Below are 23,339 nucleotides of genomic sequence, written 5' to 3' on the forward strand. Positions count from 1 at the left end.
GGCAGTGGTCACTCTGTCGGTGGCAGGGAGACAGACAGACAGACAGACATTTGAAATTGTCACAGCCACAGAAGTTCTGTCAATGGGGATGCTGAAGTCACTGGTTTTTATTTTCTCACATTCTCACTTTTTTTTTTTTTAAATTAGCACAGACGCATTTTTAAATAGACAATCGAGGAAAAAATATTTTCCGTAGCTTTATCGTGAAGCACTTGGCATTCTTTGTTCCTCAGTCTTTTAGGATAATGTGTCTTTTTATAACAGAGGGGGTCTTATGAGTCTCCTGAAATGGTAAAATCAGATCATTTACATGTGGGAATTGCCAGCTGGAGAGGAGAAAACATACGCTTGTGTTCAAGAAAAGTTTCACATGACGTTAAAAGAAACCATCTGCTTTTTCTTTTTTGTTCTTGTTTAAGAACAGCTTGTGTTTGCAGATCACAATTTAACACATGGTAATAACCTACAGGACTTTGTGAAGCATGGATCTTGTTTTCCTGCATGCATAAAAAAATATAAAAGATTGTGAGGAAGACATTTCCTTCTGATCAGTGTCTTTTTGTGCTTGGTTATGTTTTCACAACGTCTATAATACTGCAGTAAAACCCAACCGATGGGTATAAAATGTAATGTAAGGCATAGATAGCAATTTATACTATACACTCAAGTAAAGCTGAGCATTTATTTATTTTATTATTATTTTTAAGTGCACATGCAGCCAGTTTCTGATTATGATAGGCAAACAAATTACTTATCTGCTCACAATATAAACTAAGGTTTCAATAGTGTTAGGACCTTCAATTGTACTAGCGATAAAAATATCCCTAACAGCCACAGAACTACTTCAAGGAATTCCCTCCAGCCCTTTCTAAACACCATTTCATTAGCTGTCTGTTTCAGTGAGTGATTTTCTTCTCATGCTAGCAGTAACTAGAGGTAAGGTACGTATGATGTAGCATGAGTGATGGCTGGACCCTGCGGGGGCAGTTGGGCCTAACCTTCACACATACCGGCCCATTCATTTCTCTGCTCATCTGCTCCGCGGCATTTCTGTCTGAACCAGGACAGGTAGATGATTATAAACAAAATGCCAGATTTCCAGGCAGATTGTAATTCATTTGATGGTAAAGAATGCACTTTCATTTCCTGTTTCAGCAGAGCTTTGGGGCCCAGTGTTATCTTTTCGTAAGCCCCTTCAGGATCCCTTAAGTCAGCCCGGATTTCAAAGTGCCTAGCACAAGGCAGGACTTCCGTGTGCCAGCATTTTCAAGAAAATACCCTGCTATCCTATATGAATGACAGATTTAAGGGTCATATCTTTGGCTGCCTGCGTAGCACGGCTTGGAGTTTACCTCTTATTGTGTTTTACATTTATAAATCTTTTTAGACTTTTTAGTCATTGTGACTGCCTGCCAAAAATAAAAAGTAAAAAAAATTAAAAATGGGCAGAATAAAGCACTAACTGAAATTAGCGATCTTGAACAATGGATCTTTCTCTTAAAATGCCAGTCTGGCTGAATTTCTTGTTGAAATAATGCACTTTAGTGCATTAACAAAGGTAGGATATTACTGAATATTTCCTCCCCCTTGTCTCTTCCCTATATCCCCTAGAACATCTGATGATTTGGTCTGGCACATGAATGATCCCATATGCACCATTGTGGTATCAGACATCTGGTACCCATCAAGATGTCAGCTTAATTTGAAAAGAAAACATCTATAAACACATGTATAAGCACCAGCCAGAATGCTTTGTGACCTTTGGATATTTACTTAAAGAAATTAAATGCACATCTGATAAAATCAGAATTATGGTAAGTGTGAAAAGACCTGGTGTGAGTTGGTTCCCTTAAGTGGAACTGTGAATTCAGGAACATTTTATTTTTATTCTTTTGCCTCAAAAGGAGAAATGACCTTCTACCTTCCCAAATGAAAAATGACTACAGAATATCAGAGCCATTTGTTTACCACATGTTGCTCTGATGGAAGGACAAACTCTAGTAGATTTAGATGGTATAACTCGCCATCCATTGCATTTCTAGTAGGTTTGAATGTAGAAGTTGTGGAATAGATAATAAAACTTCTGTCTCTCCTCCTGGATCTCTTCTACTTCTCCAGAATCCAGTAAGATTGCCCAGGTTCACTCTTCCCATGAGAGAAGTATCACAAAAATACATAATTTTAGGTAGGCTGGGGAAACCACTGCATGAAATCAGGGGGAAGGTGGTAGTGAAAATCCTGCTTCGACATGATTAGAGATCCTGGAGGATCTTCTAGGTTAAAGTTGTATATGCATAGCATAAAATCGTAGTTGTTTATTATTTATTATATATATTATATATATATATATATTAAAATTAATTATTTTGAGAGAAAAAAAGCATGGTCAGAAATTGCATGGGTGTTTAGAGAAAGTCTTCAGCAAGTGTCATATGTAATAATGGAAGACAATAATGCTTCACAGTGGCTTTTGACTGCTATGAAAAAGACGGTAGTAGAAAATAAGACCAGTCAAAACACCAGTGTCAATTAAATGGGAAGAGAAAAACAGATCAAAATCAAAGGCTTTTTGATCTAAAAGAGCTCAATCTGAGAATGGAGGGAACCAGTTAATATGATCAAATTAAAGTGACAAACTCAGGAATGTAAATGTAATACAGGGCTAACTGCTTTAATTCAAAGGTGCAAAATCAGCCTGGAATCTGTAGCCCAACCAGCGGGGAAACGAAGGGAAGAATTCCAACCTAACGGGTTGAAAAAGCATACTGCAAGTACGTGAAAAACTGCTCAAAAGTCAAGCTGAGTTAGAATTTGCCAAAGGATATTAAGGGGTAAAGACTTTTTAACAATATAAATAAAAGGAGAACAAGAATAAAAATGGCCTGCTATGCAGTAAGGATGGGGTCAAGAACAAAGGTAATCTAGATATTGCCCCCAAAATAGTGCTGACACATTTCAGCATAGGAACAACAGCAGAATGGATGATGGGGATGAATGTATTGCAATTCATTACCACATTCGAGGTGGCAGCAAAACCCTAAGTATTTCTTGCACTCCAGGTGAGAAAACCCATTCATCTCCAGCCCAGGCATCTGCAGGGAGCAATACAGGAAGCAGCAAGTCTGGTAGCACGCATTGATGAAACCTCGTCTGGACAGGTACAGGGCTGGTCCCTGGTAAGGTGACTTCAGATGAGGGTAGATGCAGAACTGGGCTGTGACAGCAGATGAAGAGTGTCTCACAGGAGGAAGACCTTGGTAAGTTCAGCCAAGCTACAGGCAGGTTGAGAGGGTATGAAATCGTTCTCTGAATTTTTTTCATGGAGTAAACATAAGGGAGAGAGAAGTGCTTTTAAGCCAGAGGAAAATGAGGCTTCATCCAACAAATAAAGTAAAAGCTGAAAGCATACACATTGACTAGGAATAAATCTCAGTGGGCAGTTAGGAACCTTCAACACTATCAGGAGAACGATCCCTGGTTGAACACTAGGAACATGTCAGATACAAAACCAAGTAGAAATCCACAAGCTTTATAGTTAATACTTTGAGGTTTATGAGTCCATTTCTATCATACCAACTGCTTGGATTAGGTGATTTAGGAAGTCCTTAATCCCTGTGCTATGAATCCCTTTAGGGCAGAAATCAGTAAGGAGTGCCAATGAAATTTGAGTGCAATCTCACTTGCTCCCTACAGACTCACATAAAACTCTAATAGGGAAATACCAAGGTATAAAAGATCCGTTTAGCACTCCTGTAGCAGTGTCTTTTAAGGCTGAGCTCAGGTGGTATTGTACTTTTCCTGGCAGAAGCAAGAAGTCTCAGGGGGAACCAGCAAGCACCTCTGCTGTCTTGTTCCCCTTCACCACAACAGGATGTTTTATCAGCTGCTCAGCACTGCTACTTTGCACAGTGGACCATCTCAGTGCCATTTACCAGAGATATTTCTTAATTTGGGCACGCAGACTGACAAACACCATGTTCAATGCTCATCAGACCGTTGGGACTTGTGGTAATGAGCCAGCATGGAGCTTTGCATGTGTTGGGGTGTAAGCTGGGAGCTTCATGCCCTTCTGGCCACGTTACATGCAGGCAGGGTTAGGTAAACAGTGTGGGCAGGAAAGTGTCCTGTCATAAGATTTTACACTGTCCTGTGCTAAACTTCTAACGTACAACTGACTGTACCTACAAGAGGAGGCATGCCTCACTGCAGTAAACATTGAGGACAGATCATTTCCCCAGTTTTCCAGTCTGAAGAGACTTCACACACTGGATACTGCATGTCAGATTGGGCATACGGATTTGGCTGGCAGGTGAAACAGTTTATACTCAGAACAGTGTCTGTAGGATACCTTGCTATTATGGAAACACCATCCTACCAGTCTGCCGTACAAAGTAGCCAGCCAAATACAGCCCTGCACGGGGAGATGACTAACCCTCCTTTTCCATGGTTATTTTAATATTTGTGTGATGACATCTCACTCCTTTAATTTATGAGAAAAATGACAAATGCTTCAAAGTCTAGATTCTGTCCAGTCTTTTGATCAACAGTAGAAAACTTATTTTTTTTCTGGCATTCCTTTCCCTTAACATCAATTTTAAAACAAACTGATAATTGGTATAAACATGCTAATGATCAGGACAAACAATCTGAATCTGGTTTAGAAGTTTAGTTAGCTCTTTATAAAATACTTCTGGTTTCTAAACCTATAAAATCTCACCATAACATAAACATCTCATTTTAAGAGGTTTGCAAGTTTCACATCCACACCAGAGGATCTGATTGTACCAACCACCAGTATAAAAATGGTGCACAAGCAGACGATGACCCACATGTGCCCAATGTGTCTAAGCCTTCACTGAGCAGAGATACCTGAAGATGTTTTCCTCCTTTCCCCGCCGAACTGTGGAAAGAGTTAAGCTCTCAGTTAAAGAAGCTTTTGTCAGAAAAAGCTCAGTTTGTAATGGATCAGATGTAAGCTAATTTCACAGGGCTCTGAAGACCCTGAAGGTTTGTCACAATAAATAACATATTCCCTGGCCAGCTAATGTTCAGCCTCCTGTTCCTCTGAGCAGCAGTGACAACGCTGACCTCCCCGTAGTCGTTTTCTTCACAAATCTCATGGTTTGGAGTGGTTTGTTCTTGTTGAGTTTGAAACATCTGCTAATTTTGTTCCCATATATTATGATGTACTGGAAATAACATGAATTAATTTAACTAGGTGACCTTTTACAACTGTCAGAGTGAAGTAATTTCAGCTTTCTTGATTGTCTCTGGACCCACTGAAAAAGCATTAGAAAAGGAAGCTTAGTGTGGCTGACACTGCATTGTATCATGGATACGTTGGAGTCTTGAGCGGTTACCTGATGAACTGCAGTGCCAAGAAAAAGGACAATCTACAGTAAAATGACATAATTTGTTTTTGAGATGTCTCTTAGGCTCTTTCAAAGTGAACAGTTCTTGGTTTGAAAAAACCTTCCATGTAAACTTATGTTAGAAACCTACTGGATTACACTTAATAGAAAAATAAAAATAGGAATAAGAATATGAAAGCAGATAAAAGATACTATTTCAACACTATTTCATGCTTCTTGCTAATTCGATTATGTTGTTAAAACCTGACAAATTGGAAATCAAAATAAAACACCGGCTTTGTTCAGAAGTAAAGATCTGCAACTATATTAAGCAACTTCAGAAGAAAAAGAAATGGTCTTAGAATTTTGTTCTTGTTATTATAGTTTCTGTGGTCTCTGTAGGCATAAATAATAGTAAGAATGCTCCACTTTTTGTTTTCACAGATACAGTGAATTTACCCTGATGTGTAAGTTAACCAACTTCATTTTGTTATCCACGGTGAAGCGTATCTGTTTAGACAGATCTGCTCAAGTTCCTAAAAGCAGAATTTGCAGTGAGTATTCACTGGCAAATTGCTTCAAAGCCAATTTGCTTAACAGAGGAGCCTCATAAAAATCAAAAAAGTCTCCAAAATGAACTTAGCAGAAAATAGGAGAAGCTCTTTAGAAACTTGAGGCACACAATAACACACCTAAGATGACTGGCAATTCTATGCCCCATTTTCACCTTTAATTCCCACTGTGTGTGTTCAACACAGCTAACTGTATTTGCAAGTAAGTCTTACTGTTTATTTATACTCATTTCTGCTCAGTGTGTGTGCTGTCATGGTTACTTTGCACTAGTTTTTCCACGCAGTTGATATCTGAAAATGCTGGGTGCATAAATATTTTAAAATTGGTAAAAATGTTCAGTCTTGTCTTCTCTTTCATTAGTGTCTACTTGACTACCTGCAAATTAGCTCTTCTAGTGACCTGAGCTGCACTTACCTTTCGCTTATGCATAGAGAGGTGTTGAGCATTAAACCATCCTGCTGCCAAAGTACAGTTGCTTCCATTATTTAAGTCACTCGTCACAAGAAATTTTGGGTGATATTAGTTATGAAGCTGAGATCCCATCATAAACCATAACTCTGGAGGTTACAGTCTCATTTTAAAATATTTGTCGGGAAATACACTGAAGTGACAAGCGTCAGTTGATCTATTACCATCTGTTGGGCTGCTTGACTGTCCTGGATCTGAAGAGTTACAGAAATGATTTGTTCTCTCTACATGTTCACAAGCTTTAGAAGATTTCTCCTTTGCCTTGTATTTCTCCTAGTATTACTGAGCAACCAGAGCAGTTACTTGGTCTGAAAACAGACACGTTCACACACACACACACACACACACACACACACACACACACACACGATGACCCAAAGACAAGGCTGGGCCAGAACCGGTCCCTCCCTTAGCACTCAGAACAGGCCAAAAGACAAAATGTTGTGTTTAAAATTACATTTTGCAGCAACAAGAAGGATTTTTAAGTAAACTGTTTTCTTTCCCTTATGTCAACTAATAACAAAGGGGAAGAGCTAAGCTGAGACATCCTCTTATGGATGCAAAAAGCAAAGATCCAAACGTTGCAACGAGTCTTTCTGCAATTTGTTTCAAGCACCCCATTAAAGCCTAGTTTTGCCAGCACATTCAGCCTGAGATCCGAATGCAAACATTTGTGGCCAAAATTATGTTCTCTCAGAAAACTGCAGGCAGGCAGTTTTCTCCCTCTACCAGCTGCAGAGCAGATTTACAATGCATATAAAGAACGTCTATGAAAGTACCTGTACATCCCTACTCCATGCACTGAGGAGTCCCCGTTCTCAGCACAGGAGCTGGGGAGATGGCACTGCTGACCCGCACACAGCAGTGCTGCAGGGCTGTCTGGGACTACCTGGCACTTGTCGCCAACCCAAACATTTTTATGGCCTCCATAAGAATGCACAGAGCATCATTTGAAGCCAGTCAAAAACTAAATGACTCATCTTAAAAACAGACAGTCTAATCAAACTAACGGTGATGTTTTAAAATAAGAAATATTAGCTTTGTCACTACTTAGCAGTTTTGGAGTGCTCTGCCATGTCTGTCTGTCACCTCAGAAAATCCTGGAAGAAAACTAACACAAACAAACCAGTATTTTGAGCTGCTGTTGCAACTTCAAATCAATTTTCTCCGGAGATGTTGTGATTCTGTCTTCCCATAGTAGTGACAGACGGTGCCTTATATTTTTTTAATTGCATTTAATCTTTTACTTACCTACAGAAATAAAGAGAATTCTTAAGTGCATCATCATGCAAAACAAAGAGAAAGTGGCATAAGAAGAAAAAAGAAAGACTCAAAGAAAGAATCTAAAGGGCTTTTTTTCTTGTCTGTTACATGAGCGATGCTGCAGCTTGTTATGCCCTTTGCTTGGCATTCTTCTGCATAATTTTTCCTTTCCTCCTATGCTGATATAGAAAAAGAAGAAAATACAAATTTAAACCCTTAACATTGAATTTTCACCTTAGGAACAGTAAGATGTGATTTGGCAAACACATAGCTGATTCTCTTATTCTTGTTCTTATTTATTTATTTATTTATTTTTTTATTTTTCGGTGATGAATTCTCATCTTGCAAATATCAGCTTCCTTAGGTTACAGGTCGCTTACTTGCAACCTCATTGTTACTACATTTAATAAGATTACTTATAATTAAGAGGAGTCCGTCAAGAAGAAAATATAAGACAATTAAAAATGTTCTTGCTCTTATAACTTCCCTCTTATAGGCAGCAGACCTGATTTACATGAAAACCCTAGGAGACACAACCCTGACATGGCTGGGGATGTGCAGCTGTGATGCTGTGTGAGCAGCTTCACACTGGCTGTTGCAAATAGTAGGGACAGGCTAGGATTGTGGAATTGTGAGTGGGATTGTTTAGCTCCATAGCTTGCCAGGAGAAGACTTGAAATGGTGCTTCACGTTGCCAAGTGCAGCCTTGGAACCCCGACAGGAGCGCAGCCACCTGGGCAGGCGTGCTGGGGTTTTTGATCTCAGCCTTAGCACAAATCCTGCTGACTTTGTGCGTGCCTGAAAGTAGTATCATCCTGCAATAGTGGCTGCTGGTCCCTTGGTTACTTTGGAAGTGGACAACTGCTACTGTCTTACCTTTACAATTGTTTCATTTCCAGTAAGTTTCTGTTATTTATAGACTTTCAATTTAATTGGTAATTTCAATTTAATTTAGTATCAAACAAATAACCCAAGACCATGCCATAGTCAAAACTCTTACTACCCATAATTCATTTTACACAATTAACAAAACACAGTGAATAGGCCAGCAGAAAGTGAAAACAAAACCCTTATCCAGAAACAAGCAAAACTCAGGAAGGATCCATGAGAATGAGGAACCAGCATTATGAGCTACACTACAGACTCCTTTTCTTGTCAATAGTGCTAGAAGAAAGGTTTAAAGAGAAGCTTACACATCTAAATCACCCAGAAAATGGTGTTCTAACAGGATCTTGAACTCAATAGAGCTCACCGTAGAGTCATAAACACTCTTACACTGGAGGAAGAAATGAAATGCTCTCCATTCTTGAAAGATATAGACACAAAAACAAGTTGGACTTGCTCTTACTGTGTAGAAGTTAAAAGCAAATGAAGGATCATTTTTATTACAGTTGAGAGAAAAGAGTATGTTTTTTCTGTGCTGTTCTGTACTGAGCTGGATGGGTCACTCTGTTAAGTGGTCATCTTTCAGTGGAGTGAGCTGTAAATGAATTGTACATGGAACTGACCGAAAAGCATACTGAGAATCTCACCACTGGAAAATGTCAGTTCTTGGACCCATAAAACAATAAAATGTCTTTTGAAATGGCATGAAAAAGTTTTGCAAACAGATTTCTCACAAAAAAAAGTTGAGAAAACTAAAATTATGCTACCACGCTTAAAGTATCCGTGCTTGGAAGTCCATTAGATGGAAATGTTCTCAATTGGGATTAACAAACTCATTTCTTCCGTGACTGAGCAGTTTGCAGGGGTGATGTTTGATCAGGACATGGGGACATTCATTATCGTCAGATGTTTGTTTTGATGGGGGGGAATCCTGGGCTGCTCTTCTTAGCTGGTGCTTTCTTCTGCCCTCAAGGAAGAGGGCATGCCACAGCTGCTTGTGAAGAGCAAACAGAATTTTCTTCCCCAGTTCTCATTCCAATCTGGTCCCCGTGGTTCATTACCCTCACTATCCCTTTGGCAATTCCCCTTTTCAGTTTTAAAGGCCTTCTTTTACGTGGGAAGGTATCAGCAAAGAATTCATAATCCTCTCTGTCAACTGTCAGCTGAAGAGAGTGATTGATGTACCGTACTTTCTAAAAAATCACAACAAAGATGTCTGTCACTGCTGGTTTGCTACTACAGATGTTCTTGACCCAGGCAGTTTGCTTTTTCACACATACGTGTTTTATTTTACTTTAATCTCTTCATATAAGATAAATGCATCAGAACTACATTGATTTAAGAGCTTTTCAGATGGCACTCCAGTCAGGTCAGAATACAGAAAACGTATGGCAGTCAGAGTGTGTTCATTTGCTTATACTAAATGAATTTTAAAAAGAAAGTATTTGTGAATAATAGGTTTGAGTTTTAGCTCCTTTGCATAAGGTAAACCTTTTGGGATCCATTTTTTATGGTTGCCATCATGCACAGGAGGTGCCAGAGGTATAGCACTTCAGTTTTAGAGTGAGACATCTCTCAAGAGGGATACCAGCCTCTGGAATAAATTCCTGCCAATTTTCTATAGAGGAGCCAAGGAAGCCAGACACACAAATACCTTTGGAAGACCCTTGAATAAAATTGCTGACATGAATTAGAAGGTCATTCCTGAAATGAATAATCAGGAATTTAATCTTAAAAAAGATTAAATGAGCTTTTGACATAAGAAGAAATATTGCCCTCCTCTCAAAAACAATATCATTTTTTTTGTGATAAATTTTCTTTTCTGACGGGTTTCCCCCATCTTATTCATTACCAATAGACTTGAAGAGTTGCACTGGGAAAAAAAATGGGATACAATGAATCCTTTACCTTTCAGTAACTGAAATGCCAAAAGATCTGTTGCAGATCATTGCTATAAAATACTGAGTTCAAATCCAACAATAAAGGAGTAATAGAAACTGGAAGTGTCTGTTCAATGGGGAGGTGCAGTAGAATACTGACCAGGGAAGAGATTTATAAGTGATTACAGAAAAATCCCTAAAGCTGTCTGCTCATTGTAGAGGCTCAGTGGAGGAAAGCAAACAAGATTCTCAGATACAGTGAGCTGTTTGAGGAATATAAATGAGAGTAGGTAGCAGCGCTGCACTCTGTGCTGGGCAGACCGCCCCCAGAAAGCCGTATCCAGCAATGATCAAATGGTCACCATGCTTTCAAGAGCACGTGAGAACAAGGAATGGATAATGCAGCTTGGTAAAGGGCCTGAACGAGCTAAGGCAAGAATAGTAGTGGGGAAAAATACGTCTCTTTCTACTTGGAAAGAAGTCAAGATGAGAGCAATGAGAGCAGATGAAATGCTAATGACAAATGGAGTGAAGAATGGTATAGACACTTCTTAAAATGTAGTAGCTTGGATTGATCGATCTACCTAGTGATTCACTGCCACACCAAATGCTAGAATAAAGGGAGGGAGGGAATAGGCATCACCAGCTACCAGCTCATATCTGGCAATACAAGCAACAAATTAGTTGGTTTCTGCTCTTCTTACATGAGAATTTCAACTCACTACAGCTGATCTTTTCTTTGCCTGTAAATCGTATTTGATTTTCAAAGTAACCAAAAGATTTCAAAAGTTCAGAAATCCTTCTCAGGACTAAGAATGCACAAGTTGAAAGAAAAAGATTATATTTAATTTATACATTGATAAAAGTGATGCTTAAGAAGTCCCCACTAGGTAACACAATACGGAAAGAAGCTGGTTTGAGAGGAAATTCAGCTCCCACTTCACTGAATATCACTTACAAATTCTAAGGAATGCAGTCATAAATAAGCCAAGGCCAGACCAGATTTATCTTGTATTACATTTTTTATGATAAGATTTACATTAGTCTTAACTTGTGGTTGGTGCTCTTGAGCCCTCAGGCTGTTTTCTCAACTCAAGAGTGGAAGCAGCATTGTTATTCACCTCTGATATAATGTTATAAAGGATCTGCAAGCATATTCAGAAGCCAAATTAGTGCTAGTACCCACTGTCTGTTCATGCTAGTAAATGTGGACCTATGGGTTAGCTCTCCAGGGCCTAAAGGCAAAATTGTTAAGTCAGTATGAGAAGCATGGCTAAGCCTAGAAATGAATAATCAGGAATGACCTTAACCTTCTCATTTTGCTCATGACCTCCTTACAATAATTAGTCTTGAAATGTGCCATGGAGCATTTTTTTTTTCTTTTTTTGTTTTTGTATGCGTGTGTGTGTGTTTTGGTGTTGTTGTTTGCAAGGGAATTCCTGTATTTTCCTCTCTCTGTCCACACGTTCATCCACACGTGATTGCCCACCTGTACTCTGTGCCCTCACTCGGAACTCTCTGGTCCCTTTCCAACACAGTTTGCTCCCTAAAACCAGCTACCAGTAACTTTTGCTTTAGCTGGTTGGGGGCTGATGTACTAATAATATGCAGTTGGCCACCTGTATGCATTTCAATGAGCTAAATCTCCAAAGATGTGTGCTCTAATATCCACTAACCTCCTCAGGACCTGCAGGCACCCATTGGGGTGTCTCTTGGTCCTTCACTCAGAAGGGAGAAGCAGTAGCACACTGAGATGCCTGAGATTCTCTGCACTGTATCCAGATAAATGAATAAAAGGCTGGTGAGTCTCATAAGGAAAGAAAAGAGGTTGAAATCACAAATTACATGAGATCTCAAGGAAAGTAGATTACACTAGGCAATAAAAAAACGCATTGTCACAAACTTAGTGTCAAAAGAAACAGGGCTTATAAAACAATGTAAAGATAGCTCCGGTGCTGTGATGGAAGACTAATTACCACAGGATACAGCTGGGAGGAGGCTGCTCACAACTCAGTGTTTGAAAGTCTTTGGCCAGGCCCAAGAAATGCTATCAGTATGGCCTTCTTAGAGGCAAGAAATCTGGGAAAAAGCTTTCTTACAAAATTCAAACCACCTTCATGCAAAACCTCTCTCTCTCTCTCTCTCTCTCTTTTTTTTTTAAAGTTGTGGTTATTGTAAACGTAATTCAATACTATATTTTAGTGATTTTTGCCACTGACTACACAGCATTGAATATCTGCATCATTACAAGTGGATGTGACTGCTACACTTGGAGCATGTTATCCTGAAGTTAACTACTTTCCCTTCTTAGAACTATTATTAGTGTTAAAGCAGCCCATGGAGTTAGACTCAGAATAAAACTATGTGGTGTGGATAATTTCCAGCAGGATAGGGTCAGTGACATGAAATGTAGAGGAAATGAGAGACCTAGTGCTGCCATTCTCAAAGTGCCAGCTCCTTTCTGTGAAAGAAGGAAAACTGGTAAATTAGGGAACACCATATCTCTGGTCCTTGTATGCTTTTAATCATTTGAGCCATAAAGAGACACTACTAAAAAAAATTGATCTGGCATAAGACTAAAAATTGTTGCTTCAGTACTCAGGGAACTCTATCAAGATCTTTTTTTGGATATGAGATATGAATGTGTGTTCCTAGTAGGTGAGTCACAGATTCCTACGTCTCCTCTGCTCCAATTCTCATTTATCCAAGAAATGGTCTTATCTTTTCATACCATCACTTTCTGTTACATGAAACCAAGCCAATTTCATCTGCTGTTATGTGTCTGAACAGAATTGGGCATGTGAAATATATTGTCACCTAAACATTCCAGATGTACCAGTACAACCTGGAAAATAAATCAGAAAGGACCTCTTCCTATAGGGAGTCTTGATTTCAGATTTATTACACTGCTTCTTAGACTTTGGAAGGTCAGCACATTACACCAATTGATTTCAGTCAGAGCAGAAACAAACCCTTGTTATTCAGAAAGTAGTTATTCCTGTAGGGTGAAAAGGAGATTCTTCTCCAGGAGGCAAATGTAATAAAAATTAATTGGCACAACTAAATTAAAAAGTATAGGTATGAAAAATCCTAATACCTTGAATCTTTTAACACCAGTCAAATGTAGTTAATCAACTGCATATTCCCATATCTGGGCACCCAGTAACCCAGGTTCTAGAAATGGTGAATAGGGAGAGAAATTAAAGACTGCTGAACTCTTAAAAAAAGGAAAACCTCAGCTTACAGTTTGGATATGGATCAGGCAAAGAAAAATTCTTATTGAGCTGAAAAACTGAGCTGGTCTTGAAGGAGCTAGGTCAAACTCCTCTAATTAGAGACCAAACCAATAAACACCTTACTCTAGAAAGGGCATTATATAAATGAAGAACAATTTATAAGACCACCAAGTTGGATTTTGGCACAATTGCCTAGCAAACGAGGATAAATCCCCTGTTCTCTTTTAAAATTTCTACCTCCCTTTATTTCAGATGACTCTTGCTAAGAAAAAGCCAGCCTCAGAAACTATTTGGAGTAGAGCTCTGTAGGTTGCTCAGCCAGACATTTTTTACTAAAGAAGACAAGACTGATCTTGCTGGCCTGTACATAGAACTGACGTTAATCTCCAAACTAGCTGTTGCTTTGAATTCTCTGCAGAGATTTGAGATGTCTTTGTTCAACCATTTCTTTTCTTTCCGGAATGTGTCTCAGACTGCATTCTGATTTTCTTGTCCTTTTTATGCTTGTTTTACAGTAGCAGAATTCTCTTCAGATTATTGGGTCTGTACCAAGCACACTATATTCTAATGTACAGCAATAATATTTTAGACTAGAATAGTCCAAATTTCCTGATGGTGCCTCTTTAATTAGAAGATGAAAGAGGCAGAAAAATTATTGTAAGAAAGAGTCTTTGTTGAAACTCTAAAGCTAATAAAACAAAACAAAATACAAAGCAAAAACAACAAAACCAACCAAACAAAAAAAAAACAAAACAGAAAAACAAACAAACAAAACCACTTATATAATTTTTTCTATAGTAATTGGTAGTTTTAAATACTTAAAATATAGGTAATGAATAGAAACACAGCAGACATTCTTAACCGTAACATTAGCTCAGATGTTGGAAGCCAGACTTTCTAAGGTATCTTGTAGATTTTAATAACACTCAGTTTCCTCAGTTCTTTAGGAAGTACCTATTTTTGTAAATCTGGAACTCTTAGCACAGAATAAGTTGTAATGTTTTTCCTCACACTGAGTGATGTGTTTGAAAGTGATTTTTTCCCTACAAGCTCTGCTAGGTCACTGCATACTGTTAGGTGGCAACCTAAAGAAATGTTTTCTGGCAATAAAGCTTCCATCTTTGATCTACACGTTCATGACAACAATAACAATCAAAACACGAAGGATTTTACTATAAGCCATATCCTTGATTTTCCATGTTTTCACAGCTTGTCTAATATATGTGCTCTAAAAATTGTTTTGGGAAGAAATAGGGCCCAGGATAAACAATACTAAAAATAATAACAAAATAACATTTACCTTTGAGAAAGATTAAAGAAATAATAATAAAAAATTTGAATTTATATGAGCAAAATCTTTGCATATATTTTGACATACAAAATGTCATTAGAAGTCAGAATAAAATTATATATTATTTTAATATGATTAAAATATAATTTGAATATGTCTTTTAATATAGAATCATAGAATCATTAAAGTCGGAAAAGACCTCTAAGATCATCTGGTCCAACCATCCCCCTACCACCATAATCACCCACTAAATCATGTCCCTAAGCACCATGTCCAAACTTTCCTTAAACACCCCCAAGGGATGGTGACTCCACCACCTCCCTGGGCAACCTGTTCCAATGCCTGACTGCTCTTTCTGAAAAGAAATGTCTCCTAATTTCCAGCCTAAATCTCTCCTGGCACAACTTGAGGCCGTTCCCTCTAGTCCTATCACTAGTTACCTGTGAGAAGAGGCCGACCCCCAGCTCCCCACAGCTTCCTTTCAGGTAGTTGTAGAGAGCAATAAGGTCTCCCTTGAGCCTCCTCTTCTCCAGACAAAATATTCTATGATATTTTAAATATGATTCTACATATAAGTCTTTTAATATGATTCTACATATAATATTAATGGAAATAATTTGTAGTTTTCTTTTTGTTATAAAATAAGAACTAGAAGGTTTTAAATACCAATGAAAAGCCCAAATTTGAGGCAATTTTACTCAGAGCCTTGAAAAATTTGAAGGCATCTAGAAACAATAGTCAGCACAGAAGGAAGGGTCTGTACTATTCTTCATCATTTCTATTTCTCAAATTAATGGATGTAAATGGAGCACAGAGCAGTTTGCTCAAATAAGAGAATGGGGGAAAATAACACACCAGGAAAAAAAAATCTTTAGGACTGACACCTCTGCAGTAGCAGCAAGTTGCAACTCTGGTTTTCATAAAGGCATTTAGAAATACAGTGTGTGCAGAAAGGTACCAGTGTGAGAGAGAAATGTATTTTGAGAGTATACATGGACAAAACCACACACCTTAAATAAAGGCTCACAGTGTAAATTAGGGATAAAGGGGTTATCTATCGGAACACTGAGGACAATTAATGCTCTCATCTCTTGGCAGTACTATACAAAACAGAGTGCAATCAAATTGCAGAGGGATCACTTTTAGATCTTAACCACGAGGTTCAAGTGAACCCCCAAATTTATCTGTGTATATTCTAGCAAAATCTGGGGGAACTGACCCAAATTGCAATAATATCTTTTACTCTGTTCACTGACAGAGGTACAGTTGACATCTGAGCTGCACCAAATGGAAGAAGTGTGTCATCTGCAGCCCCTGCCACATCATATGACAAGTGCACGTTCATCAGCTCGGGGAAGTCAGCAAACCCAGAAGAGCTTGGCACTGTTACTCTAATGTAAGAAAGCAGGAGAGTGCTAAGAGTTTTCCCCAAAGTTTTGACTCCTTTCTATCCAAGACTGTGGAAAAGCTAAAACAGTTTCACAATCAGAGTGATATTGTAGCTATATTTCAAACACGGTTGTATGAGTCCATAAGTGATAACAACTCCTAAATGCTATTCTGTCTGCTTCTCACAAAGCTGCAGCCCATCTCCTCTGCCCGCTTGCACTGTCTGGATTCTTATATTAGCAACATCACACATTTTCTTCATACAGCTAAACAAACTCTGCAGGAAGTCAAGAGCAAAGGGATTGTAGGATCACACCCTAAATCCCAAGAATGGAGCACAAACATATGCATTTCCCAGAGAAATTAGTTTTCTAAACTGACTTGGAATAAATTACCCAGACCAGGGTCACCTTAGCTGAAGTGAACAATGAAATGTGAAATCTTTCAAAAACGCTGGGCAGAGAGTGAGCAGCGAAGGGTAAAGTAGTATATTTTGTACTGCCTCATGAGAAAAATATATCTAATCTGGGTATCAGTTCAGCCATGGTGAATAATTTAATCATACTTGTAAATGACGTTGTAATAAAAGGTCACCAGATCTGTCAGACCCTCAACTGCTTAGGTAAAATTAGATCTGCTCTACTGATGTTAAAAAAATTGACATGCATAGTTAATCCTATCTTGCCATTAAAACCAAAACAACAAAAATAATGAACTTTGGAAGGAAGGACTAAAAATTCTCCTTGACATAAACAGCGTTAAGAATTATAGATCTTAAATTATCATGATACAGGGGACTAGATCTCAGCCTTCAGACAAGCCATTTTATACTGCTTCAACAATACAAAGCAACTTTAAAATCACCTTTTTTTTTTTTTCTTTTTCCCCAGGTTGTGCTGGCAATTCCCATCATGAGCCACAGAGACATAAGCCAAGTCTAGTGTATAGATAAGGTGAGGTACCACTCAATACCATCAGGTTCAATAACAAAGCCTCTCCCTGGGACTATCAAAATATAGTCTGAAGTAGTCTCAAGTGATTCTTTTACCTGCATGAAGTGCATATTTGGCCCACGCAGTACCAGAATAATCCTGTGGTAAAGAAAGAAGGTCGATATTAGTGCACACCTACCCATCTACTACTCTGCCATTACACTTCAAGCTGTGTTTGTGTTGAATGCTACTGTAGTTGAATAAACCTTTGCCTTGTTTTGTCCTTCATGTTCAGTGGCAAAAGGAAATCAGATCTATCTCTGAGATCTTGGTGTGCATCACGGAGCAGAGATTGCCCAGGGAAGGAGAATTTGTGCACCAGAAATGAAAGCTTTGCTTATTCACATTTGATGGAAATGTTTTCAAATAATGTGGCTTCCTAAAAAGTTTATTTACCAGAGATAATTCTTAATAAAATCTTTGTCATCACTCACAGCTTGTTGTTTACCCATGTGATAAATTGGAGAACTGTATGATAAATGAACGCATCAATTTATCAAGCACCTTTGATCACTTCATCTTTACTTTGACTGGGAATCCATCATCATAAGGCTCACATTCATAATCCAAACGTCTCTGCAGCCAAACTGCAGAAAACAAGTTGGTTCACGAGTAGCAGAATGGACTTGGCCTGATACCTAGGATTTACCCCACATATCCCTACTATTTGCCAGTGCAATGATCCCAGTTCTTCCTGGTGTATTTTGTAGAATCAGCCACCAGGTGCCTCAGCATCTCTAGTTCTGTCTCAATTTCTAGTCCCCCCCAAAGTTGTTATACCTGGGTTTCTCTAGAAACCCCTCAGTACCAGCTGGGCAAGAAGCATCCTATACTGTGGTGAGACCAAAGGACACCCAGATTTTGGTTATAATTAAAACTGTTGTAAATTTTGTACCCATTAAAGGAAGATAACACAAGACCCAGTAGATACCAACACCTTTGCATGCGTGTGGGCCTGAGCAGCTGGATTTGAACAGCTACACGCTCTTCAGCATAAATTAGTTCTTTTATTTATTCAGGTTCTTCAGTGTTATTTATTTATTCATTTATATAACTTTTAGAGTTAGAAACACTAACAAAGGTGCTAAGTTTTACAGGAAAGATAACAATTATAATTAACTACTTGTTTTACAAAGCATTTAATTATAATTAACCTCCAAACCACATCTCAAATATTTCTGTACTATACAGAATGCCTGGCCTTTGTGATGCTGGGATAATGGAATGGCTGAAACACATTTGTATTGATCTGCATCACTGCCATCAGTTTTGAGTAAAAGGGTCATGATAAACCCTTGCTGTCTGTGTGCACACACAGAGGTACATGCCAGTAATAATGAGGCATCACCAAGAAGCTCCCTAAGTGAGCCTAGCTGTTTTACCTGATTACACAGAATGTAATACGAGAGCTGCAGTATTTACCGAGACAAAAGTGGTAGAGCTATGTCCTTTTTCCTTGCAGTCTACCCCCTCAAAATCTGTTCCTTAACTTCACTGAACACAAGACAGATACAGAGATGGGTAACTCCTCCCTTTTTACTCATTGAATTATTGGCAAGATAAATTCACGCACAGATGTATTTGGATTCCTCGTCTGACATAATCTTCAGAATTTTAACACCTCTCTGAATTACAATCTGCATGTAATGTGACATGTTGATCTATCACAATTAGCTGAACTGTCTGCTGCTGCAGAAAAAATCTCAAGAAAACACCAAATATACCTAGTGATTAAAAGTATATAGATATAAAAATATATGTAAATATATATATATACGGAGTTTCAAACAATAGTCACGTCTTCAAAATATGTCATCTTTGTCTGTTTTCTGTATTTTTTAGAAAAAGAAATCACACCACCTTAAAGAGTTTTCTTTTTCCAAACTTGTCTGAGCTTCCCTTTTACTTTCAGCTACAAAACAACAGAAAGAAAACAAAGGGGAAGAAAAAGGAAGAGAACCATCTGTCCTCTAACCCCTCAAAGTCCTCTAAATATCTTCAAAATGAAAGGCAGAGAGGCGAAGCAGAGAATAAAATGAATTAAGGAACCTATTACTTTAAAACCAATTACAGGAAAATGATTTTAGAATCAGTTTTCCATCAGAATAATTTTCTTCCAAAATAATTATATGTTTTTTTAATCAACACTTAAAAAGAACTTATTTCCTCACTATTTGCTTTCTGTGCACAAAACTATTAAAGTGTTGCAAAGATAACAATAAATACAGAAAAGTGTCCATGAATGTGGAGAGAAAAATGCATTGTTTACTTGGCGAGGAAGCTTAAAGTTTGGTCAGCCTACTCAATCGAGATGAAGCTGTCGTTTTTATAAAGCACCCGATTATGTCTCTTTTTCCATTTAAAAAAAATAAATCAAAACTTTTATAAATTGAAGATCTTAAAATTATGTCACATAGAAGTTAAAAAGTCATAATTTAAAGATCACAGAACTCAATGAAAGCTTGAGTAATATGAAGAGGAAAAGAAGATCTATAAGAATGTTTTTAAAATACTCTAGACGTAGAATAAAATACTCCGGATGTACAGTGTTTTAAGCAAGAACTGGGATGATCTCAATTTTATGTAGAGAGGTCTCTGCATATCATGCTACACAGATGACAAAGGCACATGCAACTACTACTGTGAGGAGGCAAGAGATGTAGCAAACTGGAAGGAGAGCGTTGTTTTAGATAAAAAAGAGTTTATGATAAAAAAGAGTTGATAAGATACACAGATTTGTCATGCATGGGCAGGAAGATGACAATGCTAAGTGTGCTGATACTTATTAAAAATATGGTAAGTGCTCTTTGAGATGCATTTAGCCAGGCGAAATGAAGAGATTCTCCACTCAGGCAATTTATATTTCCCCTTCCTTATCTCCATTCACTCTTGTTTTCTAGCAGAGGACAACTTTGGTGGTAACTGCTTCAATGGTTTCCCTTGAACTCAAATGGCAGAACACAGAGAGTTGTCCAGCACAAATGCTTACACCCTACATTATTTTTTTGTATATTGTTTGTTGTGTCAAGCAAAACCCTTGAATCCAGTAATCTATATAAATCTATAACAAATCTGTAAAACTGTTACGCTGGATTTTGGTTCATTGTTAAACAAACATCTGAAATTAATTGTGCATCAGAAATATGAAAAAAATTGATTTAGTTACTCTTTGAACAGTATAGGAAATGGTTGTGATCAGTGCCTCTTAATTGTATGTTATTTATAAAGTCTAAAGAAGACTGAATGTGACTAAGTGAAGGACTTCATGAAATTAGATGATAAAATTAGGTGACAGAAAGTTCATGTGCATTTAATAAATTACATTAAACTATATTGTCACCGGTCAAAAACTTTTTTCCTGCAAATTCAAGAATAGTCTAAGATTCCTATAACAGACAAGGAAAATCTCAGCTAACAATTAGTTAGCATTTAAGCTAGACCATCATGTAGTTCTGTGGCCTGAGGTGGAACTAAAGTGCTGTCTTTAGGTCAGTTATACACTATCATTTATTTATTTATATTTATTTCATAACACGAAGGGCACTTATCCAAAGGTCTAGATATGCCTGCAATTAGTTCCAAGAATGAAAATAAAATTAAATTCAGTTATCTCTGTGACAGCAGCCAATAAACTCTACTCCCTCAACATGTATAGGTTCTTGAACACTTTGAACTCTCAAAGCTTTCAATATTAAGATGATAAAGGCTGAATGTGACACAACTGTTCCTTTTATTTTTAGTGTGTTTGCATTTTTTCCTGGGTCTCCAAGGACACAACCTGATAGATGATGTTTCAAGGAAACAAATACAAGTTTTGTTATTCTCAGCACCTTTTTGCATAATAATGAGACTGGGCAGAGAGAAGGTTATGCTCAAGTATTAGTGCACAAGGTTTGCCTCTAGGCTGCTCTGCAGGAAACCTAAGCCCATAACAATTACCGTGTTTGTTACTGGAAAAATGAGAGAGTAATTAGAATGATGCTCTTAAAGTCACCTGCTCTTTGTAATATATGTTTTCTAATTTAGTTTGGCAAAAGTGGCTTGTAACGGTATGAGTACATGTTAAAGATGAAGCAATTAGGCAACTAAACAAGTGTGATGACAGCTTTTTAGTAAATGGTTTAGCTTTTAATTTTGAAATGGCAGGTCCCACTGAGCACAATATTCTAGAACTGTAATTTTGTAGAATGTGACGATGTGTTGTTGGCAATTAATTAAAATTTTCTCCCCCACCCCCCCTTTTTTTTTTTGTCCTAAAGAGACAGAGGGCAGTGGTTGCCTGTTTGCAGAGTTCAGCCTGTGTTTAACACCACTGTCTGTAAAACAGTTTGCAACATATCAACTACAAATTGGAAGCCCTGTTACGCTGTTATCTGAAGTTGCTTTGTGAAGTGGGAGTTTGAAGTCTCCTCCAGCTGACCTGCACCATACTGCTGACATCCCTGGCAAGCTCTCTATAACTCCTCCTGTCAGCTCGTGCTCACCACAGCTATGGAACTTCTTTCCTACTCTCCTCCAGGTAAACAGAAGGCCCCAGAAAAAAATAAAATAAAATAAAATAAAATAAAATAAAATAAAATAAAATAAAATAAAATAAAATAAAATAAAATAAAATAAAATAAAATAAAATAAAATAAAATAAAATAAAATAAAATAAAATAAAATAAATCTTAATTTGTGGTGGATCTGGTGAGCCTCAAGAATTTGAGTGGTTCCATTAAACTTGATGGGGATACTCACTGGTTTCAGGCTACACGAGTAGGCAGAGTCTGTACTGGATCAGGCCCACAATGAGTAGGAGTGAAACAATGGGCCACTATGACATTTCATTAGAAATGTTTAATAAGTATCTGGAGTGTGGGAGGAAACACCTCAAGAATTGAAAAGCCCCCTCCAAAGGAGAGAAATTACCACTGAACTTAGAGAAAAGTAGGGGGGATACTCAGCTAGACACTGGGATAAAATCCAGCACTTTTCATTTCACTACTCTGATATGTGGACCAGGATGGAGTGAACTACAGAGGAGAAAGACACACCTCAGGAACAACCAGGAAGCTTGTTTGGAAAAAATACCTATCACTCAAACCTGGCTTTTATCACTCAGCTCCATCATCATGCACAGCTGATGGTAAATATATTCACCTCTAATTTTTGCACCACCTAACTGAGCTGAAGTGCTACTGCTGCTCTCACTTGGCTTCCTCAATAAATGCAACAGAGCAAATCTCATAATTGCATTCTGATCTAACCTACTTGACATTATTTCCCATTCTGCTTCTAAAATTCAGATTGATTCAGGTGATCAGAATTGTTGTAAATTATCAAAAATGTCAGTTCTGTACCATCATTTTCAACAATTGCCTGTGATCCCAATTAATAAACTGTGTAGTATAGGAAAATGAGATTTAGACCTAGAAGACAGGCTAATCTATTTCCTACTCTTATCAGGATGGTTGGAAATAATTTATTGCAATGTTAGAAAAGAAAGTTCTACTTTAAATATAATACCAAACCAGTGCATAAAGTACCATACTGCTGCATGGCATTTCTAGCAACAATGCAGTGAATTTCCTTTTTGAAGAACTCCAGTACACACTGTAACATTTCTCCTCTTCATCCCCATTTTACTGCATTAGACTGATATGAATTCATACAGCAAAACACCTAGAATTGCTGACAAACTATTTCATCACCAGTATGAAATATCTAAAAGAATTATTAAACAGCATGTTGTCCAATATTACACCTAGAGTAAGAGAAGAAATAAAACCTTTAAAACACAATAAAATTAATCAGATATTTCTCTCTCCAGGAAAACAAACAAACAAACAAACAAAAACACATTAATTTTGCTTAAGTTATATAGATAAGAAAGCAGAACTGATTCCCAGAAAACTACATTGTTTTACAACTACAAACCAATAAAACTCACACGTGTGAAAAGTTCATCTGCTTTAAAACTAAATTGGAATTGAGTTTGAATTTTTGTTCTTAATATATCCTCTAGGCAA

At 37.7% G+C, this 23,339-nt stretch overlaps 2 protein-coding genes across 4 annotated transcripts in view; one reads left to right on the plus strand and one right to left on the minus strand.

Annotated features, from left to right (window-relative positions):
• CBLN4 (cerebellin 4 precursor) overlaps positions 1–17,303 on the plus strand; it is a 117,342-nt gene extending 100,039 nt beyond the window's left edge. The window contains exon 5 of one of the 2 annotated variants that reach the window (XM_083801590.1): positions 16,206–16,527. In XM_083801590.1, the coding sequence (XP_083657716.1) occupies positions 16,206–16,342 (137 nt within the window). In that variant the 3' untranslated portion in view covers positions 16,343–16,527. Of the gene's footprint in view, positions 1–16,205; positions 16,528–17,226 lie in introns of those variants that run through there. The other variant, XM_083801592.1, reaches the window with a different exon arrangement.
• Positions 1–23,339, minus strand: part of LOC310882614 (uncharacterized protein) — a 232,555-nt gene that overhangs the window by 15,949 nt on the left and 193,267 nt on the right. The window contains exon 4 of one of the 2 annotated variants that reach the window (XR_014573047.1): positions 17,385–17,427. The exons of the other annotated variant lie outside the window; for it this stretch is intronic. The gene's annotated coding sequence lies outside the window, so the exon portion shown is untranslated. The remainder of the gene's footprint in view (positions 1–17,384; positions 17,428–23,339) is intronic. 2 annotated transcript variants of the gene reach the window in all.

The sequence above is a fragment of the Anser anser genome (genome assembly GCF_964211835.1).
Source record: "Anser anser genome assembly, chromosome: 16".
NCBI lineage: Eukaryota > Metazoa > Chordata > Aves > Anseriformes > Anatidae > Anser > Anser anser.